The sequence below is a fragment of the Podarcis cretensis genome (assembly GCF_951804945.1).
Source record: "Podarcis cretensis genome assembly, chromosome: 4".
Taxonomy (NCBI): Eukaryota; Metazoa; Chordata; class Lepidosauria; order Squamata; family Lacertidae; genus Podarcis; species Podarcis cretensis.
In genome coordinates this window covers 74,989,703-75,010,561 of record NC_137173.1, presented here as the reverse complement: position 1 = coordinate 75,010,561, position 20,859 = coordinate 74,989,703, and the positions used below count along the sequence as shown (strand labels likewise).

Below are 20,859 nucleotides of genomic sequence, written 5' to 3'. Positions count from 1 at the left end.
TTGGGGAGAGGGGGGAACTCCCCACCACCACCATTCATCTCTGCTAGAAAAGTTTGAGGAAACCTAATATCTGTTTTCCAAAGTCAGAGAGCTCCAGATATACTCCGATAAGATACTTTGCATATTCCCTCACTTACTTCAAATATAAGACAGTTTTGTGAATGTATTATAATATGTCAACTCAGATCACGGACTTTCCACCCTGACATGAGCTGGACATTGTGTAGATAGGGAAGCTCTTAAGTGTGTGTTCTGCACTGATACGCAACAAATATTATTCTGGCATTCTGAAGAGATTGATTGCGATGGATAGCTCAAAGTCTTCAACATGGGAGAGGCATCTGCCAGTCTTTGGCAAAGACAATATGCTGCAATAGGACAATACTCTGCCACTTCCCTCCATCAGTGGATGAGGTGAACAGCCTTCCCTAATCTGGTGCCTTCCAGCTGTTTTGGACTACAACTCCCATGAGCCCCAGGCAGCATGACCAGTGGTCAAGCGTTATGGGAGCTGTAATCCAAACCAACTGGAAGGCACTAGCCGAATGAGTCATTCAAAGTACTTGACATATATAAGTGTCCCTCCCTCCCTCCTTACTGTACTCGTACTTTTTTTGTCACTTTTGCAAGCTGAAGACAGAGAACAGTTGCTGATGTTAACAGGGATATATATTATATGTTATTGTGTTCTTCCTTCAAGGGGTTGGAGGAAATATACACAGTTCTCCCCTGCCATTTTATATTTACAACAACCCTGTGAGGTAGCTTAAGCTGAGAGGCAGTGACAGGCTTCATGGGTCAGGGAAGGATTTTATCGTGAGTCTCCTTGCACCACTACTCGTCAATGACTTCCCACAGTCATTTTCTTCAGAGTTTTTAGAAAAGTGATGCTGTGCTTGGTGTATACTGCACATTCCTCTTTGGCCCCTGATTAAGGGTTTTGTATTGTTTAAAAACCTGCAAACACTATTTGACCTGAGGCAACGGGGGCAAATGGAAGAGATATTTGTACACCATGACAGCTAATGGTTCTCTCTGAAAGCACTTTCAGCTTTCTTTAAAATGGTTCTCTGCCTCATGCCGTACCCTTTCTTTATGAAGATATTGTAAAGTATTCTCTCTGCCTCCTTGTTCATTAGATTTGCTTCTTTTCCTGGGAAATAAATTTACAAAGGGACTGAATCATAAAAACTCAGTCTCCCTGTTGTGAAGAGACACTCTCAGAGATCTCCATTTCCACGGGTGAGATCCATGCATCCCAGAGTCATCAATGATAAGCAGAATTTGTATCAGGAGCTACATTTCACTTAATGTCAAAACTAATCCATCGGTTTTAATTACAGAAATGGAAGGAGCTCATTAAGGGCTAACTTCGTTGACGTAAGATTCTTTCCCATAGAACATTCACCAGTGGGTTGTTGTTTTTTAATATTTCAGATGAAAAGCTCTACACTCTCCCAGTAGCTAATAACTCCCAATATTTTGTTTCTGATCAAGCCACATAAATCACGCCCGCCAATAATTTTGGTGATCGCTTTCTATTTCAGTACTTCTGAAGTTGTGGAACAGAGAAGTATTAAAGGAAAGAAGGAACTAGGGCACATACTAGTCTGGTGCAGTACCTGGAGTGTTTGATTTGGATGTGGGGAAGCTAGGTTTTAATACCCAATCATCCCTGGAGGGCTCAACCCAACCTACCTTTTAGGGTCATAGTGCAGCAGAATGCCCCTCTGAGCTTCTTGGAGGATACAGATATAATACATATCCCTTTCTGTAGTTTCACAAATCCAACATACCAATATGCTGCCAGCCTGAGTCAGACAAACACAAATTCTTGCTTGACTGAATACTCTCCCATATTGGTCGGTCAGATGGGGTGCTCAAAAGCAGAATGCAAGCCCAATAGCCCTCTCCTGCAGTTGTTGCTCACCATGTTCAGACTCATAGTGCCTTTGATCACAGAGGCACTATATAGCCATCAAGACTGGGAGACATGGTAGGTTCACTCTTCTTGTTTGGAACTATTGGCAGTGGGATGAAGGATGGTGAAGTATTGAGGAAGTGCTAAGCACTGAATCCTGAAGGTTCTTAGAAAGTCCTTAAACAGATCCTTGAGTTCTCAACTCTGGATGAGCCTTCCCTGCTCAGGGAGAGAGCTCTGGCATACAGTGTTATCATAGTGCTCCCAAATTATGGAGACATCTGATTGCTTTGTCAGTTTTGGAATCTGCTTTACCATATGTGCCTAATACTTTTTTGGGGAACAGTTGTAAGCCCATTTTGCGAAAGATCAAACATCCATCACTATTCCATGAGTAATCTACTCTGGATAAAATGATTCGCCTCTACCTTGGTTGATGTTTTAGTGTGGATATAGACACCCAATTGGGATGGTGACCAATGTGGTGAAGCTACCATAGTGTGACCTTTGAAGATAGTTGCCAGCTTTTGACACACCACAGATCATAACATGCCACTTGCTTGTGACACCAGAGTAACCTCCTGATTAATAACATGTCAAAACACAGCCTGTGATGGCTTCACTACAACAGTCACCATCGCAAGTTGTTTCCCAAATTCATGTTGTTGCTTTTCAATAACATGCATGCATGCATTTCACTCCCTGTGCAAAAGGGGGTGTCATCCTTGGGGAAGCATAGCCAGTCGGGGGAAGGCATCTGTGAAAAAGACACCATTTTATGTAATGCTCTGCATGCGAGTTGCATCTTGTGTCTTACGCAATAAGGCTTTCTGTAAAAGAATTAGATAACAGTTAAAGTGGCCCAGAGTGGATTTTTCAAGTGGCACAATAAGAAAAAATGTACTCTTTCATTTTATTGCCAACCAACATGACAAAGAGATGAGATTTCAGGCTACCAATCAACACATTCCAGGGACTCACTCACAAATGGAGCTATGCTTTCCCCCAGAGAAAACCCATAATAGTTATGGAACATTGGAATCAGATTCTAGACAGAGCCAAGCTCTTTTCTTCTTCTGAGCTTGGAATTTTAAATAAATAAAAAGAATGCAAACAGCACATATTTCATGCAGGTAAACATATGCTGAATCAAGCAAATTGCATCTCTTGCCAAAACAATTTAATAGTCCAATCAGTTCAGCTTCACTGAGACCATCAAAAATGGCAGGTGAAATGCCCAGCAAAATAAAATCTGATGTCAGGGTGGCAGGGAGGCTCACATCACTCACATGGTAGGCTAAATCATTCACAATTTTTCAGCATCACCATCCCTATTACTATGAGATTACACAAACAGGTGTGAGAGAGACAGGGAGACAGGGAGGGGGAGAGAAGACAATGACAGACTGCGGTTACTTGTTGTCAAGGCTTGCATATGATGTCCAGTTGGGCACTGGAAATCACTAGAAACCATTTTAGGCTTCCAGTTCTTCTCCGTATTCTGTTTCTCTCTCAAAGTTGTTTCCTTATAAGCAGCTTTAGGCAGAATTAAAATTGCACCAAAGCTTTTCAAACCACAAATAGTTTGTATAATGAAAGAGAATTCACCGGCACACTTCCCAAGAAGTGTCAGCCATCCAGGTACCAAACAATGCAGACTTCCCCTTCTAGAAAGCTCATTGGATTCCTTCTTTTTAGATAGTTTTTCAATGTAGTGCTATATTATATTACATAACATAGGATGTAATTGCTTCCAGGAAATACCGGGAGCATGAGAGTGTTGGATTAGACAAGAATCATAGGCTTTTGCTAGTCTTAATGTCTCCTTGAAGACAAACACCATTTCAGTTTTTTTAAAAATCCATTGGGGAAATGCTTTATGGCGTCCTTTTACTGCCCTTAGAGAAGAGAAATTGCACAAAGGGTTTCAGCTTTCCCCGTGTTTCAGCCTGGCCAGTGGAACAGTAAGTACATTAGCTGATTTTGTCACTGGTCTGCATTGACTGTTTCTAAATTTCTAAGCAAACCCCTAGCTTTTACCATGATGGCCAAAAGAAATCTTGCAGATGCTTTTGACAACAGTTAGAATTTAAGATGACCATATGATCCATCGTTCTTGGTATTCAATGAGACTGTGAATGCAGTATTATATTATGTGTAGGGACGCGGGTGGCACTGTGGGTTAAACCACAGAGCCTAGGACTTGCCGATCACAAGGTCGGCGGTTCGAATCCCCGCGACGGGGTGAGCTCCCATTGCTCGGTCCCTGCTCCTGCCAACCTAGCAGTTCGAAAGCACACCAGTGCAAGTAGATAAATAGGTACCGCTCCGGCGGGAAGGTCAACGGCGTTTCCGTGTGCTGCTCTGGTTCACCAGATGTGGCTTAGTCATGCTGGCCACATGACCCGGAAGCTGTACGCCGGCTCCCTCGGCCAATAAAGCGAGATGCGTGCCGCAACCCCAGAGTCAGCAACGACTGGACCTAATGGTCAGGGGTCCCTTTACCTTTACTATATTATGCGTAACACTAGAGTGTGACTGTTATTCCAAATCATTTGTAATTTTGTTGTTGTTGTTTAGTCGTTTAGTCGTGTCCAACTCTTCATGACCCCATGGACCAGAGCACGCCAGGCACTCCTGTCTTCCACTGCCTCCCGCAGTTTGGTCAGACTCATGTTTGTAGCTTTGAGAACACTGTCCAACCATCTCGTCCTCTGTTAAGAACACTAATTATGACAGGGTGGCAGTTCCATGCCTACAGGAGCTATGGGCAGTCCCTGTTCCGTTCTCGATCCTAGTGGCATTTATTGTCCATGTTAAGTGAGAATGGCCATGGGACTGGATCCCCGAAGATCTAGCTTCCATTATGGTTTTGCTCGGCATTACACAACATTGTGGCCATCACTGCTCGCAATAACAATTTCATAGGATTAAAATGTTGCTAAAGACTCTGTGTAGCAGATGGCAGAATTTGATCCTCTGGCTGCAACTTAATTAAAGCGGCGCGTTGACGGTGACCATGATCAACTTAGGGAAGAAGGCCTTTGACCCATCGGCTACTTATCTGCAAATATCTGCAAATGTTTTCCATTTACTCATCTCAGATTCTGGAGTCTGTCCAGCAGTAGCAGAAAAGGAAGGCAATGGGTGCAGCAGAATGTCTAGGAATTTGGTGGGAAATGTAATGCTAAAGCAGAAAAAAATGACGGTTTTTAAAGTTGTTCTGAGTAGGGGTGAGAAAGAGACTTGTCATCACCTTACAGAGATTATAGAAAGACTGTTCCTGCCCTCTGGCTTAGAATTTGAGGCCTGGTGCTTACAAATATCACTTGTGGGAGATAAACCTGTCTGTAGACTGTACTATTTCAAACTATGTGTGTGGACTCATATGATTGAATGTATCTCTAATATTCCCTGCACATAGAAAACCCTCTTATCAGGGAGAAGGGCTGGTTTATTCCAGTAGTCCTCAACATTTTCAGGCCCAGGACATACTGTACTTCTAATCCTAACCAGCATTTGGGGACCCATTTTTTAATCTTTTACCATACATTTGCATGGTGGTAGTGCTCTTGTTGAGTTCCACCTCAGATCAAGCCGTGTCCCACTAGTGGGTTCCAACCCACCAGCTGAAGACCAGTGGTTTATTTTATTTATTTATATAAAAAAATTACATACCACTATTCATTAAAAAAATATCAGAGCAGTTTCCAACAGTCACACATAAAACCATACAATAAAATACCTCGGGTTACAAATGCTGCGGGTTGCGCTTTTTTGGGTTTCGGACTGCACTGAACCCAGAAGTACTGGAACGGGTTACTTCTGGGTTTTGGAACTCACGCATGTGCAGAAGCACAAAATGATGTCATGCGCATGCGCAGAAGCGCCAAATTGCATCATGCACATGTGCAGACACGGTGCTTCAGGCTGCGAGTGCTAGGGGTTGCGAACGTGCCTCCCACACGATCACATTTGCAGCCAGAGGTATGACTGTATATATAATAAAATTAGAAACCAGCCTTAATGGAAAGATGTATTCTTAATTGCCCGCAGAAGCCTGGAGGAATAGAAATACTTTCAGCTGGCATTTAATGGTCCAAACTTGGCCCTCCAGCTGTTTTGGGACTACAACTCCCATCATCCCTAGCTAACAGGACCAGTGGTCAGTGATGATGGGAATTGTAGTCCCAAAACACATGGAGGGCCAAGTTTGGCCATGCCTGGTCTAATCAGAAGGAACCTGCTGAATTGCTTTGGCATAACAATCCCACAGGACCGGGCTGATGACCCCAAAGGCTCCATTTCTTGTTTTTGTCAAATGAGCCTCATCAGGTTGAGGAACAATTTGTTAACCCAGCCTCTGAATGCTGAAGGTCCCAGGTTCAATCCCTAGTATCCCCAGAAAGGGCTGGAAAAGACTCCTTCCCTGATATCCTGGAAAGTCACTGCCAGCCAGTGCAGAGTATTGAGCTAGATAGGTTAATGGTCTGACACAGCTTCCTATGTTCTCTCTCTATGTGTGAATGGAACATTCAATCCTGTGAGCCCACCAACAGTCAGAAGTGGTACAGTCCACAAGCCAGTTTCCCACACCATATGCATTTATGCAGTGCTTTTTTCTGGAGGGACACAGGGGTTACACATACCCCTAAACATTTTGTGAATCTTTGTACTTTTGTCCATTTGCTGTATTTATTTTCCCCAATTTGAACTATAAAATGGTCATTTTCCTGAGTCAAAACGAGAGTACCCCTAAACATATTTTAAGAAAAAAAGCACTGCCTTTATGGAACTATTAGAGAAACAAAGAAAGGTGACCAAAAGGGAATGGATAAAGAAGGGTGAACAAATCTCAGGTTCGTGGTGTTTAGTTGTTTTTTTGCTAGAACCCCAAGATCTACTAACCAGGTGGAAAAGAATGGCTGAGTGGTGCAACACACTTTTAGAATTAAGGAGCAGGTTGCTTCTGAGCAAACTGAATTTGTTTACAATACCAAAACTGAATGCACAGCCCTTTCACACAAAACCCCTCTCCAGTTTTCCCCTATACTTCCACCCCTGATATCACCAGCTTAATTTAGAAAAGGAGGGAGGGGAAGACGCTTTGTTGTCACTGTTGTTAAACAATTGGGAGTCTGCTGCAAATTACCGTATTTTTCGCTCTATAAGATGCACCAGACCACAAGACGCACCTAGTTTTTGGAGGAGGGAAACAAGAAAAAAAATATTCTGAATCCCAGAAGCCAGAACAGCAAGAGGGATCGCTGCGCAGTGAAAGCAGCAATCCCTCTTGCTGTTCTGGCGTCTGGGATAGCTGCGCAGCCTGCATTCGCTCCATAAGACGCACACACATTTCCCCTTACTTTTTAGGAGGGGAAAAGTGAGTCTTATAGAGCAAAAAATACAGTACTTCTTGATCTATCCAGCAGAGGCTGGTCCATTTGAACAAAGGCGACACTGCCCCAGCAATCTCAGTGCATCCTCAGCTGGCCCCCACCTGCCTGCCTTTGAACTTACAACCAATCAGGGCATGGCTCTGTCTGTAATTGGCTCTGGCTCCACCTACTGTTGGCCTCCCTGCCTTCCACCCTATCAGTTCCAATGGACACCAGGCACCACCAGACCTGCCAGTAGATTCTGATTTACTCCTGGAAAAGAGGAAACAAATTGTACCTAGAAGCCCTGACAATAGGGTGAATCACGCTTTTTGCCATGCAGCATCCACATGTGTTATGCATGTTATGGGGCACCTGTGTGCATGACAAGCAAAGTCCAAGAGCAACCAAGCCATTGGATTTTCCTGCAGCCCTTGTTTAAGCTATCCATTCTCAGATGCTTATGAGATCGATGACACAACCTTTAACTCTTTAGCTGTCTCTCCCAGTTTTTATTGATGTGTCTTCTCCATCCCCACCCCCACCCCCTTTTCGCAGCTTCTCACAGATGCCAACAGCCTCAGGAAAATATGATACCAATGATAACATCACCATCTTCACTAGGATTCTGGACGGTTTGCTGGATGGATATGATAACAGGCTTCGTCCAGGCCTGGGAGGTACAACAGATGTTCCTACAAGCATGCCATTGTAGGGACAAATGCTTAAAACAGCATGCCGCCATGTCCCAGTAAGAGATGACCAAGGATGTGTTTAGGGAGCAGTGGGAGATGGTTAAGAGATTTCCAGAAAGTGTGCTGAAAGCAGCAGAAGAGTGCCACAAAAATCCCCTGGTGCTTTTGTTTTCTCACTGGTTGTATGTTAAAGATTTCCCCATTTTCAAGTTAGAAAAAGCATCCCTGGCCCACAGAGTTTGTAGTCTGTTGCATCCTTCTCAGGGCAGACCCAGAGAAGTCAGATCACCTCCTCAGTGTGTACGTCGGCCTTGCAACCAGACAAGGAAGTTGGGGAGGGTGGGAGGAGAACACTGATTTTAAGTTATAGTGGCTATGCTGCAAGACTGTATGAATGCCACTTGCTATACTGTTTATTATTTAAATCCCACATTTTCAGAGATGCTTCAATATAGATTTAAAGCAATGCAACAACAAAAAATAAAAACTGAACAATTAAACAACACCAGCCACAATGTAGTGGAGACCAAGTAATAGAATGACTTGTCAAGGGTTGCAAAATGACCCAATAAATGAATGCTTTCCATCACTTTCTAAAGGCCATTAGGCATTATTGGAACAGGAACAGGACGTGAGTTCAGCTGTCAAGGTGCCACCACTGTCAAGGCCGTGCCCCTCACAACCACCCACAACCCCATCAATAGTTTGAGTACTCAGATACTCTGGACAGCTCCATATATAGGCTCAGGCTGGAGACTCCATAAAAGCTCAGATGCTTCTTTAGCAGCAACCATAATCAGAATAAACCTTAAATAGGAAGCACTGATCTATCCCAATATCTAGCTCTGCCGTCGGTGAGAGATACCTTTTCATTTGAAGAGGATCCTCATCCACTGAAAAAGTGGAGTTTGACCCCAGGGTCATCACAGGTTCTTCCTTTCAATATCTGGATAGAAGTCATATAGAATATTCCCTATACAGTGGTACCTCGGGTTAAGAACTTAATTCGTTCTGGAGGTCCATTCTTAACCCGAAACTGTTCTTAACCTGAAGCATCACTTTAGCTAATAGGGCCTCCCGCTGCCACCACGCGATTTCTGTTCTCATCCTGAAGCAAAGTTCTTATTCTGAGGTACTATTTCTGGGTTAGCGGAGTCTGTAACCTGAAGCGTATGTAACCTGAAGCATATGTAACCCGAGGTACCACTGTATCTGTTTTTGGTTAATTGCTAATCAGTTGCCTCTCAAATCTCAGAATGCTCTATCTTGTAAATCAATAACCTAAATATCTGATAGTGTTACTATAGCCCCAGGTTGTGATGTATATCACATTACCAAGAAAACATCACCAAGATTTCTAGGATTTTCTGATATCTGAAAAGATTTGTCATGTAAAATCAATATACCATATCTAAATTACTAAGCTGAATAATTGGCAAAACTCACGTTTGCCTTAATGACCTAGGCTTTGTTATGACATTATCATTCCACGAAGCAAGCAAGAATAGAATAGAATCCTTAAGGGGAGAGAGAAAAAAACCCCCCAAATGAGCTTTAAGCAGTGTTGAAAAAGATCAGAGCATCCATTTTTAGTACAACCACGTGAATACTAACAAATGCAGCCACTTGTGAAATTTGACATTGTTAAATGTTATCATTTAATTTTACCAGTCCAGCTGTTTTTAAAGCTGGGCAGACATAATTAATGTCCTCTTTGTACCAGAGCTAAACACCACTCATTTCATTCACTCTTCTGATGGTTATAATAATAATAAATAATAATTTATTATTTGTACCCCGCCCATCTGGCTGGGTTTCACCAGCCACTCTGGGCGGCTTCCAACAGAGATGAAAAATACACTAAAAAGTCACATATTAAAAACCTCCCTGAACAGGGCTGCCTTCAGATGTTTTCTGAATGTCAGGTAGTTGTCCATCGCCTTGACATCCAATGGGAGGGCATTCCACAGGGTGGGCGCCACCACCGAGAAGGCCCTCTGCCTGGTTCCCTGCAACTTGGCCTCTCGCAGTGAGGGAACCGCCAGAAGGCCCTCGGAGCTGGACCTCAGTGTCTGGGGACTGGGCTGCTAATGCAGGCATGCAGAAACATGGCGTGTACAGTGACCCATTTTCTTTCAATGGAAGGGCACCTCTGTGTCCGCACCCCTCTTTGAACATCTATTGAAGCAGCCCACACATTCAGGAGCGCCACATCGTGTGCCTAGTTACATGTACTTAGGTCTGCTGAATTGCCGAATTCCTCGCTTGCATTAGTCTTGTAGGCGAAGGTGATCGACTGCTGCTACAGTAGTACCTCGGGTTACACACGCTTCAGGTTACAGACGCTTCAGGTTACAGACTCCGCTAACCCAGAAATAGTACCTCGGGTTAAGAACTTTGCTTCAGGATGAGAACAGAAATCACACACCAGCGGTGCAGCGGCAGCAGGAGGCCCCATTAGCTAAAGTGGTGCTTCAGGTTAAGAACAGACCTCCAGAACAAATTAAGTTCTTAACCCCAGGTACCACTGTACTTACTTCTGCAATGTAACTTTAGCATTAACAAAGTGCTAAGTGCTGCCCTCAACACAGAAACAATATGGTAATTGCCCAGAAGCCACATAGCATTAAGTGGAAGAGTCAGGATGCCACTGAAGTGCAAAACCCTTCTTTGCATTGCTATCTCTATAAGATTAGATGTTCCTCGATGCAAATTGCCAACTGATGGAGCAGTCTTAATTGTTTACATTTCTTTGTTGTAGAGAGAATAACAGAGGTAAAAACAGACATCTTTGTCACCAGTTTTGGCCCTGTGTCAGACACCGAAATGGTAGGTTGCAATGCTGTGATTCTGAATGTCCCCTGCTGCTATTTGCTAGAATAATCTGGAGGATTGGTTCATTCTTACCAGCTACGGCACTTATACAATGGTCTCTGTTTTACGCCAGGAATATACTATTGATGTTTTCTTCCGGCAAAGTTGGAAAGACGAAAGGCTTCAATTTAAAGGTCCCATGCAACGCCTGCCTCTGAACAACCTCCTTGCCAGTAAGATCTGGACTCCGGACACCTTTTTCCACAATGGCAAAAAATCTATCGCCCACAACATGACCACTCCTAACAAGCTTTTGCGCCTTGAGGATGATGGGACTCTCCTCTACACAATGAGGTGAGGAGGAAGATTGTGGGTTTCTTTTGACGCTTGTTCTGTGATAGGTCCCCAATTGTGCTGCCCTGTGTTCTTCACAGGAGAGTCAAGGGGGAAAAACTCTCTTGCATACATTGATGAGAACATCAAAAGAAAGCAGAAGGCATAATCATGCCTTATAACTAGCAATTAACATACAGCTTCTGAACAATGCCCATCTTTTTTTAAAAAAAAATCTGAAAAATAGACTTTTCTTTCTCTTTCTTTCTTTCTTTCTTTCTTTCTTTCTTTCCAAAAGACTGGTACTTTCCCATTGTATTTGTAGCTGTGATTTTGATCTAAGCCAGAAAGTTGAATCTGTCACTGGTTTGGTACTTATTGAACAATCAAAGACTAGGTTTTTCTTTTCTTCCTTGACTTTTACTAATTAACAGACCATGATGTTAAAGCTTTGGTGAGTGCATGAGAGAGGCTTCATTTTAGCAGGTGCCCTTTTTCAGATCAAGCGAGTGCTTTTTAAAAGTCTTTGTGAGTTAGATCAATATCCATATCTTTCATAGCTTTGGTTCTTTCTGATCTAGTGGTATTGGAAAGACATACTTTTGCACTGCAATTCGTATAGGTGGTGGAATGGATTATAAGCCTCTCTGTGGCCTGATTATTATTATTTTTTGTTCTCCTTGCTAATAAATAGGATGGAATTTATTTATTTATTTTTTTAATAATTTTTATTAACAGGCCAATCACATCACATTATTCAAATCACACTGGTTCCGAATTATAAAGCCAAATTTTAAATTTTTGAAGGTACCCATATATCAAGCTCCGCATGAGTCCAAAATTCCGGATAAGTCCAGACATCACTCATTTTACTGCATTAATTAATCAGTTCTATCCAGTTCAATCCGGATAGTCCTTTATTACTTTCTTTCTCATCTTGTTGTAGTCATATATTCCTTTCTTTGCGATCTCTGATGATTCTCACAAGCAGACTGAAAGCTGGCATCTCTGCGTGGGTTTTGTACTCTTCAGAAGCTATATCAGTCTGGGACAGCCTCTGTTCAACTCTTCCGTAAACAAAGTTAATCTTCGGTCTGCCCTTTATTTTTCCAGGCTAGCCAAATAAATCAAATAGATCAGGGGGCTCTTTCAGGTCAAACTTTCAATTCCGACACTCCTTCTCTTTCCAACATTCCTGATTCTCCTCCCCCCATCTTTCTTTCTCTGGCAAGCCTGTCTTGGCGAAACGCCATTTTTTAACTGCATCATAAAAAATTCTCACCGTTCACCAATCTTCTCTCCTGTTGTAATCCATCCCCACAGTGTTCTTAAAATCCTGCTTATGATTCTTAAAAAATGCGACGATCTTGTTTCCTTCTGGGGTGGAGGGTTATTTTTAAATAGGATGGAATTTAAGCCTGACTATTGCCTGACTGTTGTTGTTATTGTTGTTCTAATTGCAAATAAGTGTTCTGTAATAGTTACTTAGGAGCAACAATTGCATCAGAAGTGTGGTCACACAGACAAAAATCTATAGGAAAATTAATGCATTACATATCATGTACAGCTGCCTGTAAAATATGATTAATGACAAATGATAGTGGCAAACTCTGGAATTGGCTGGGCTTGTAATAGTGAACTTATTATGAGTTCTTCTCCCACCTCCTGAACTCATTAGGAACTCAAGTAAAGTTTCATCCTGGCTCATTGTGACTTTGCTAGCACCATTACATTTCTACTGATGCAGACATCCTTTTGCAAAACTTATCTGGAAGTGGCTGAAGCAACAATAAAAACCTTCCTGTGAGGTTTCTGTACCTATCAGAGTTTTCTCATTGCTGGTAACAGCATGGCTAAGAGACTGAGCTATGATTCAGGAAGTCTCCAGTTCACAACTAGCTCCTGCAATGAACCTCCTAGGTGGCCTTAAGCAAACTGCTCTCCCAGTTCCCTCCTCTGACAACTCACAACTCTGGACCAAGTTACCTGAAAGTCTATCTCTGTCTGTATAGATCTGTAAGAGCACTTAGATCACCTGATGCAATTCTAGCTGTGGCACTACATCCTAGAGAGTATCGTCGTGCAGTGACCTGAGAATGCTTGCCTCAGAGAGCAGAGCCCTAGAACCCTTTGAGTCCATTATAGTTTAAGAGCACCTCCTCAATTCCTATCATGGTTTGCAGCAGGGAAGGACTTTCCCCACCCTTTATGAGCCTGATCGCTGCTTCGCTAGAACCCTGGTTCCTAGTGAGGAAGCCAAAAGGTGTTGCTTCCTAGTAGAGCAGCGGTTCTCAACCTGTGGATCCCCGGATGTTGTTGGACTACAACTCCCATCATCCCTGAGCTCTGGCCTTGCTAGCTACGGGTGATGGGAGTTGTCCAACAACATCTGGGTACCCACAGGTTGAGAAAGGCTGTAGTAGAGGGTTGACTCCACTTGGCTCCAGAAGCGGAGGGAATATATTCACAGATAATCAGAAGCATTCCTGCCAGGTTCTTTTCCCTGTGCTTGAATCTGTTCTTAGCCTCTAGGCTAGGGGTGGGACACCTTTTCTTTCAAATTCTTTTTATTAGTTTTCCAGATTCTTACAAATCCAACCAAATTACTTTAATTTAATACAATTTCTTTAATAGTTTCCTGCTCCTGTTGTAAACATATATCCATCTTTTCCTCCTGTAGCCACATCATCTCTTCATTAATATCCATTTTATCCTTCACTTGTTGTTGTCCATTCTTATAGCCGACCATCACTGCCTCCTTACAGACAGCACCTCGGTTATTTCTTAAAAATATAAAATGTGTTTCATGTGTGTAGTCAGGGCTGGATTTAGGTTTGATGAGGCCCTAAGCTACTGAAGGTAATAGGGGCCTTTATATGTCCAGCTGTCCTTTGTCAACAACAAATTGTCGCTGCTTTTTGTGTTGAATATATGCTATATGGTAATTTATGGACCTAATAGGTATCTAAAGCCATTTGCACATAACAAAATATGTATTTTATCAAAGTAATTGTTGAACTGAAATACAATTAAGAAGAAGTATGTTAATAGTGAAATAATTATTAAGCTTTAACTTAAAATGATTTTGCTGTTGCTGTATGTAGGTTTTATTTTATTTGTTTTTTATCTTATATTTTGGAAATGTGCATCCAGTGTTTTTTTTCTTTAATTTTTTTGCCCCCCCCCCCAAAGAGTGGAGCCCTAAGCTATAGCTTGTTTAGCTTATACGTAAATCCAGCATAATCGGATAGATACATAATGTGTAGTCCTTCATAATCGTTACTGTCTCAGACCCGGTGTGCTGGGAGAGTTAGTTCTTATCTTCCTTTGTTCAGTCTTCACAGTGTTTACAAAGTCACATTCCAACTCCCGCTGTTCACCATTTGCATGCAGGTTGAGGCTATAAATAACTCACAGATTACACGTCCACTCTCTGCCATTAAAATTCCACTCTGGAGTTCTTCCTTGGCATGCAGCTGAAGACAAAGTCTTTTCTCAAATACAGCCTCTTGCCAGATCAAGCAGTGGCCGAGGAGTGGGGCACCTTTTTGACTTGGCAAGCCAAATCTTTAACTCCCCTCACCTCACAGGCCAACTTTGACAGGTGGGTGTCGGGTATGCCAGCCCTGCTCGCAGTGGTGGCAGTCCTCGCAGGGCCTCACCACAGTAGTGGAGGGTCTCGCTGGGCCCCATGGCTTCCTCCCAACACACGTGACTTCACATGTGTGTGTCGCATGTATGATGTCATGCACAAGTGATGAGCCTTTTCCCCACCCCCCATGTCAGGCAGAACTCGGCGTCTCTGAATTCTTTTAATATTGTCTTCTGCCATAATGTAGCCTTGAAATGCATCCCTCCTCAAAGCTGAAGCTCTGCAAGTGCTTCATTAAACTCTGGCTCTGTGACAAAGTGTCATAGTTGCGAGGACTCAGTACCGGGCACAGAGTAAGCAGCAACAGCAGCAGTCAGATGAAAAAGGGCCACCACTTAGCAGCAAGACACAATGCCATGGGAAGAAGAAACATGCATCTGATTAGAAGGCAGTCATTTTTGTGTGTGTGCCGCTAAGCCATAGAGTGCAGGCCCAGAGCGGAGTTCTAGAGGGCCACTCTAGCCATTGCACTCTGTATCTGGTCCATGCTGCTGGCCAGTCCTATAGATACTCTTCGACAGTGGCTGTAGGAAGAGGCTCCTTTGCAGCATCCTGCTGCTGTGGCACCTGTAGTTGCTGGGTTTGTTGTGAGTCCTCCTGAGTAGCTTTGTGGGTCACGGTGATTGAAATTTTGTAGAGGAAGAGGAATCAGTGGTGGTAGCAGACCACAGAGGGAAGATGCAGCAAGGGAACTGGGAAGTGATGGTTTCCCATCCATTACCTAAACCATTGCCCAAAGCTTGTCGAAAACTTCTGAAAATCCTTCAATGTAATGATAGATTTGTTGTAAATATTCAGTTTTGTAGTGCAGAAAATTGCCCTAATACAAAGGGCTCTGCCATTCACAGAACTTCTGTGAGAGTGAGAGTGTACTGGTCCCGAGGGTTAACCATGCAGCAATGTCCAAGTCCAGTCCAAGGTCGAGGGTGCGGTATGGAGGTTGTCCGTCAAAGCTGAAGCTGGGTCCAAGGCAGGGAGTCGAGTGAGGTCAGGAACTCTGGCAGAAGAGCAGGACAGGGTGCAGGCAGGAACAGGCTACCAACAATGTTGCTCCCGCAACCTGGGACTGGTGCTGACTGGCTTTTATATGCCCCAGGGCATAGGGCGGCCCTGGTCTACAGGTGACTCGCCTCTCCTGGCCTGGAGGCGAGCACTCCTCCTGCAGGAACTTAGTTCCCTCCGCCTCTCTGCCCTGAGCCTCTGCAGCTCAGGAGAGGCTGGAGGGTTACTGGACCCAGAGGCAACCTCAGCCTCTCCTGACGGGGCTGAGAGTGGAGCACCTGCAGGCAATGGGTCCTGCAGCACCTCAAGAGCCAGAGCAGACTCAGCTGGTGTCTGCACCTAAAGATCCAGCACAGGTGAGGACCCTTCAGGCTCAGGCCCCAGCCCCGGCTCAGCTGGATATGGAGGCAGGGAATCCTGTGCAGGCTGGGATTCCTCAGGTACAGCATCCGAGTCTGAATCCCAGGCCATCACAGAGCGTCTAGCCTATTCATTTCATTCTTACTTCATCTTATCTGTATCCCCAGATGATGGGGATCCAAAGAGCTCCCTCCAGCTTCTAACTTATTTTCACAACAACCCTGTGAGGTAGGATAGCCTGAGAAAGCAGAAATGTTGGGTTTAGGTATCTTGGGTGCTGAAATGAATGTGGCAGATTTGGGTTTTGAGGACAACCCAATGTGTGTACATCTCATCTATGTGCTAGATGAGAATTAAAGAGTTGTATCAGGCTGCCGTTTGTGTTATTGCTTCCATTTTTGGTTGGGAAATCCCTGAGTAATACATAATCATATCAAAATGCCTCTGCAGAGCTGTGCTGCATTTAGAACATCACTCCTTTCATCATGAGTGTTCCTGTGATATTTTTCACTGGCAGAAAAAGTAATGATAACATGCACGGGTTTGTCCTCAGAGAAATAGCTGCTAGCTGTAAAATGTCAGGTTTCAAAGTGTAATGTCTCTCTCTGTGTGTATATTAGCAAGTCACTTTCCCTCACATTTAGTAACCATGGTGCAAATTGAGAAAGCCCTTGTTATGCTTGAGAATTGTTCCATTGTTTTTAAATTCAGGCTGACTTTGTTCAATAATAAAGCTCAGTGTGACCCCCCAAAACCTGTTTTGGGCTTGACAAACCACATGGTTTAGCAGCCCTGGAGGTTATTTCTATGAGATCATTACAATTCAGAATTGAAATTCCAGCTTCTGTGGATGCAAGTACGCGCACATTTCATTTTAAAATGTACATAAAAATTAAAATGCGTATAGAAATATATGAGTGGGGGTATTAAAATCATTCAATAAATTGTAAAGCCTAGATAATGTTGGACACCAGTCAGTAAGGATACTGAAAATTTAGATTTAATGTAAGTGAAATGAACTGAGTTCATTCAATTAAATTCAGCACTCCTCTTCTAACATCTATTTCAGTAGCATATACAAGTATTGCAGACTTGTAACAAGGTCAGCACTTAAATTTTCCATTCCATAATGCACAATTGCTGTAATTTTCTGCATAACCATTATGGTCACTTTGAGAGAGAGAGAGAGAGAGAGAGAGAGAGAGGGAGGGAGAGAGAGAGAGAGAGAGAGAGAGAGAGAAAAGAAAAGAAAAGAAAAGAAAAGAAAAGAAAAGAAAAGAAAGCCATAGCCACAAAGTTGGAGTTTTCATAGACTGTCAGTTTTGTGTAGTACCTTTCTTGATTGAATTTGAGCTGGAAATACCCCTCCACTGGGGATATGAGCACTAAATTAGATACAACATTATTCACATATTTAACCCTTCTGTGTCTGATCTCTTTAAAAATTAATGCAGGGGGGACTAGATCAATACAGTGGTACCTTGGTTGTCGAATGGCTTGGTCCCTGAACAAATTGGCTTCTGAACACTGCAAACCCAGAAGTGAGTGTTCCGGTTTGCGAACGTTTTTCGGAAGCCGAACATCTGATGCGGTTTCCACAGCTTCCGCTTGAGTGCAGGAAGCTCCTGCAGCCAATCAGAAGCCGCACCTTGGTTTTCAAATGGTTCCAAAAGTCGAACAGATTCCCAGAATGGATTAAGTTCGACAACCAAGGTACCACTGTATGGGTATCTGGATTAGGACCATGGTGGAGGTAAAGGCTTAAAGGGTATCGCTACAGAATACATTTTAAGCACATCCAGTACACATCTAGAGCAATGGTTTTCCCAAAAGAATCCTGGGAACTGTGGTTTGCTAAGTGTACTGGGAATCATAAAGGTACCCCTGCCCGTACGGGCCAGTCTTGACAGACTATGGGGTTGTGCGCCCATCTCACTTAAGAGGCCAGGGGCCAGCGCTGTCCGGAGACACTTCCGGGTCACGTGGCCAGCGTGACATCGCTGCTCTGGCGAGCCAGAGCCGCACACGGAAACGCCGTTTACCTTCCCGCTGGTAAGCGGTCCCTATTTATCTACTTGCACCCGGAGGTGCTTTCGAACTGCTAGGTTGGCAGGCGCTGGGACTGAGCAGCGGGAGCGCACCCCGCTGCAGGGATTCGAACCGCCGACCTTTCGATCGGCAAGTCCTAGGCGCTGAGGCTTTAACCCACAGCGCCACCTGCGACTGGGAATCATAGGAGGAAACTAAACTTCCTAGGATCCTTTGAAGTCATCTGCTTTAAATGTGTGTGGGCTTCAACCATCCTGGGCTTCAACCATCACCCCCTCCCCAAGCTCAGAGGACGATTCAGGTCAGGTGGAATTGCTGCTCAAGGAGTCACTGTCCACTGCTCTGGGATCTACCAGGTCAGAATACATTGCCTGCTGTAGTCCTTGGACTCAGAAGACCTACAGTGCTACCTTCGTTCTCGAACGGTTTAGTTGACAAACAAATCGGCTCCCAAATGCTGTAAACCCGGAAGTAAGTGTTCTGGCTTTTGAATGTTTTTCAGAAGCCGAACATTCAACGCGGCTTCTGCTTGAGTGCAGGAAGCTCCTGCAGCCAATCGGAAGCCGTGCCTTGGTTTTTGAACACTTTTAGGAGTCAAACAGACTCTTGGAACAGATTAAGTTCGAGAACGAAGGTACTACATTACTCCCAATATGTTCCTCTTCAACCAGGCCTTGAGCTGATTAATATTATACAACCTTTTAGATGTATCTTGTGGTATACAGGTTATTGTTTTGTTGCACCTGGTTTAACTATATATTTGTGCTTTTGTATTTTTATCCTGTGAACTGCCCTGAGATCTTTCAATGAAGGACTGTATATAAATCAAATGAATAATAATAATAATAACTAATAAAAGAATGGCTGTAGCTCAGTAATAGAACATCTGCTTTCCATGCAGAAGGTTCCAGGTTCAGTCCTGGCATCTTCAGGTAGCACTGGGAATGTTCCTAGTCTGAAAACGATCCACTACCAGACAGTAAAGACAGCACTAAGGAACATGGACCAATGGTCTGCCTGATTGAATACAAGGCAGCTTCATATGTTTCTATACAAACACCACAGCATAGTTGCTTTTTGTTGTTGTTTAGTCGTTTAGTCGTGTCCGACTCTTCGTGACCCCATGGACCACAGCACGCCAGGCACTCCTGTCTTCCACTGCCTCCCGCAGTTTGGTCAGACTCATGCTGGTAGCTTTGAGAACACTGTCCAACCATCTCATTCTCTGTCGTCCCCTTCTCCTTGTGCCCTCCATCTTTCCCAACATCAGGGTCTTTTCCAGGGAGTCTTCTCTTCTCATGAGGTGGCCAAAGTATTGGAGCCTCAGCTTCATGATCTGTCCTTCCAGTGAGCACTCAGGGCTGATTTCCTTCAAAATGGAGAGGTTTGATCTTCTTGCAGTTCATAGTATGGAAGTGAGAGCTAGTGGCTGCATAATAAGGCTCAGACTAGCAGGGCACTGTCCAAGGTGCTGACAACAGCAGCCTCCCCTGTTGTGACCCCACTCTGCTTTATGTAACATGACTGTACCCAAAGAGTGAGTGCCCCTATACAGCAGGCTTCCATTGAGCTGAGACAGGACAGGACACCTCCCTGTTCATCTGCCAATCTGGTGCCCCCACTTTTTAAAACAAAAACAAAACAAACAAAACAAAACAAAACAAAAAACACATGCGCACAAGAACTAAAGGCACACATCTTGGTTGGCCCCTTTGGCTGCTTTGGAATGATCTGCTGTGTTGAGCAGACAAAAGGGCAGGAAAAGACATGTGCCAACCCCGAATCGATATCAAGTTCCCTAATCCTTCCCGTCCCGAGTTCAGAATCAGACTGGGCTGCACTGCCTTTAGAGACACACAGTTGCCCATGAGAGCTGGCTCCGTGGGAAAGTGTTGGGTGAGAGGTTATGACAGTTCTGCCTATGTGTTGTTGTTGTTGTTGTTGTTGTTGTTGTTGTTGTTATTATTATTAAAAATACTTATTAAAAAGTTACACTTCAGCTTTGCCCACTGCCATAATACCACAGAATGATCACTCCTATCCTCAATCCCTCATCCCTGTCATGTTGGTTCGCCAAATACTCTCAATAGGAACCCAACTACCGATCTGGTTTACTAGACATTTTCAATCAATATAGCCCCTCCACAGATACCTCTGTGATTATTATAGTATTAAAATATCCTGTTCTTCCATAAAAGAGAAAAAAGGAGACCAAACTGTGTTAAATGTATTTTTTTACATGCCTTTGATTATTTGCTGGTGTTATGTGGGGCATTCTGATAGAGCAGTGCTCCAGATATTATTAACCCAAGCATCTTTTAGTATATTAGAGGTTTTCTTCCTGCCTGTGTTTGAGCAATGATGCCTGGTTCATCCACCCAAGCAACTGTTTAAGATGTTTTTAATGGTCTTAAGATGCCCATTATTTGATTACTTCAGCATTTATGAACCAAGAGATAGTAAAATTAATTATAAAAATGCAATCTAAGTATTAGTTTAACTACTGGGAAATAAGTAAATATATTTAGAATTGAGCCACACATCTGATTTAGCTGGACAAATGGACAGTAAAAATACTAAGCTGATTGTAAAACAATGTGACCAGCATGGTTACTTGCGGAGTAATTTGATTTCTAATAAGTGTTTGGAAACTGG

At 43.5% G+C, this 20,859-nt stretch overlaps 2 protein-coding genes across 3 annotated transcripts in view; one reads left to right on the top strand and one right to left on the bottom strand.

The window, feature by feature from the left end:
- The window catches only part of GABRA5 (gamma-aminobutyric acid type A receptor subunit alpha5), a 75,131-nt gene that overhangs the window by 9,791 nt on the left and 44,481 nt on the right, over positions 1-20,859 (top strand). For both annotated transcript variants that reach the window (XM_079972869.1, XM_079972870.1), the window contains exons 3-5: positions 7,858-7,979; positions 10,756-10,823; positions 10,942-11,162. In XM_079972869.1, the coding sequence (XP_079828995.1) occupies positions 7,858-7,979; positions 10,756-10,823; positions 10,942-11,162 (411 nt within the window). The remainder of the gene's footprint in view (positions 1-7,857; positions 7,980-10,755; positions 10,824-10,941; positions 11,163-20,859) is intronic.
- GABRB3 (gamma-aminobutyric acid type A receptor subunit beta3) overlaps positions 1-20,859 on the bottom strand; it is a 203,985-nt gene that overhangs the window by 150,369 nt on the left and 32,757 nt on the right. The gene's annotated exons all lie outside the window — the stretch shown is intronic.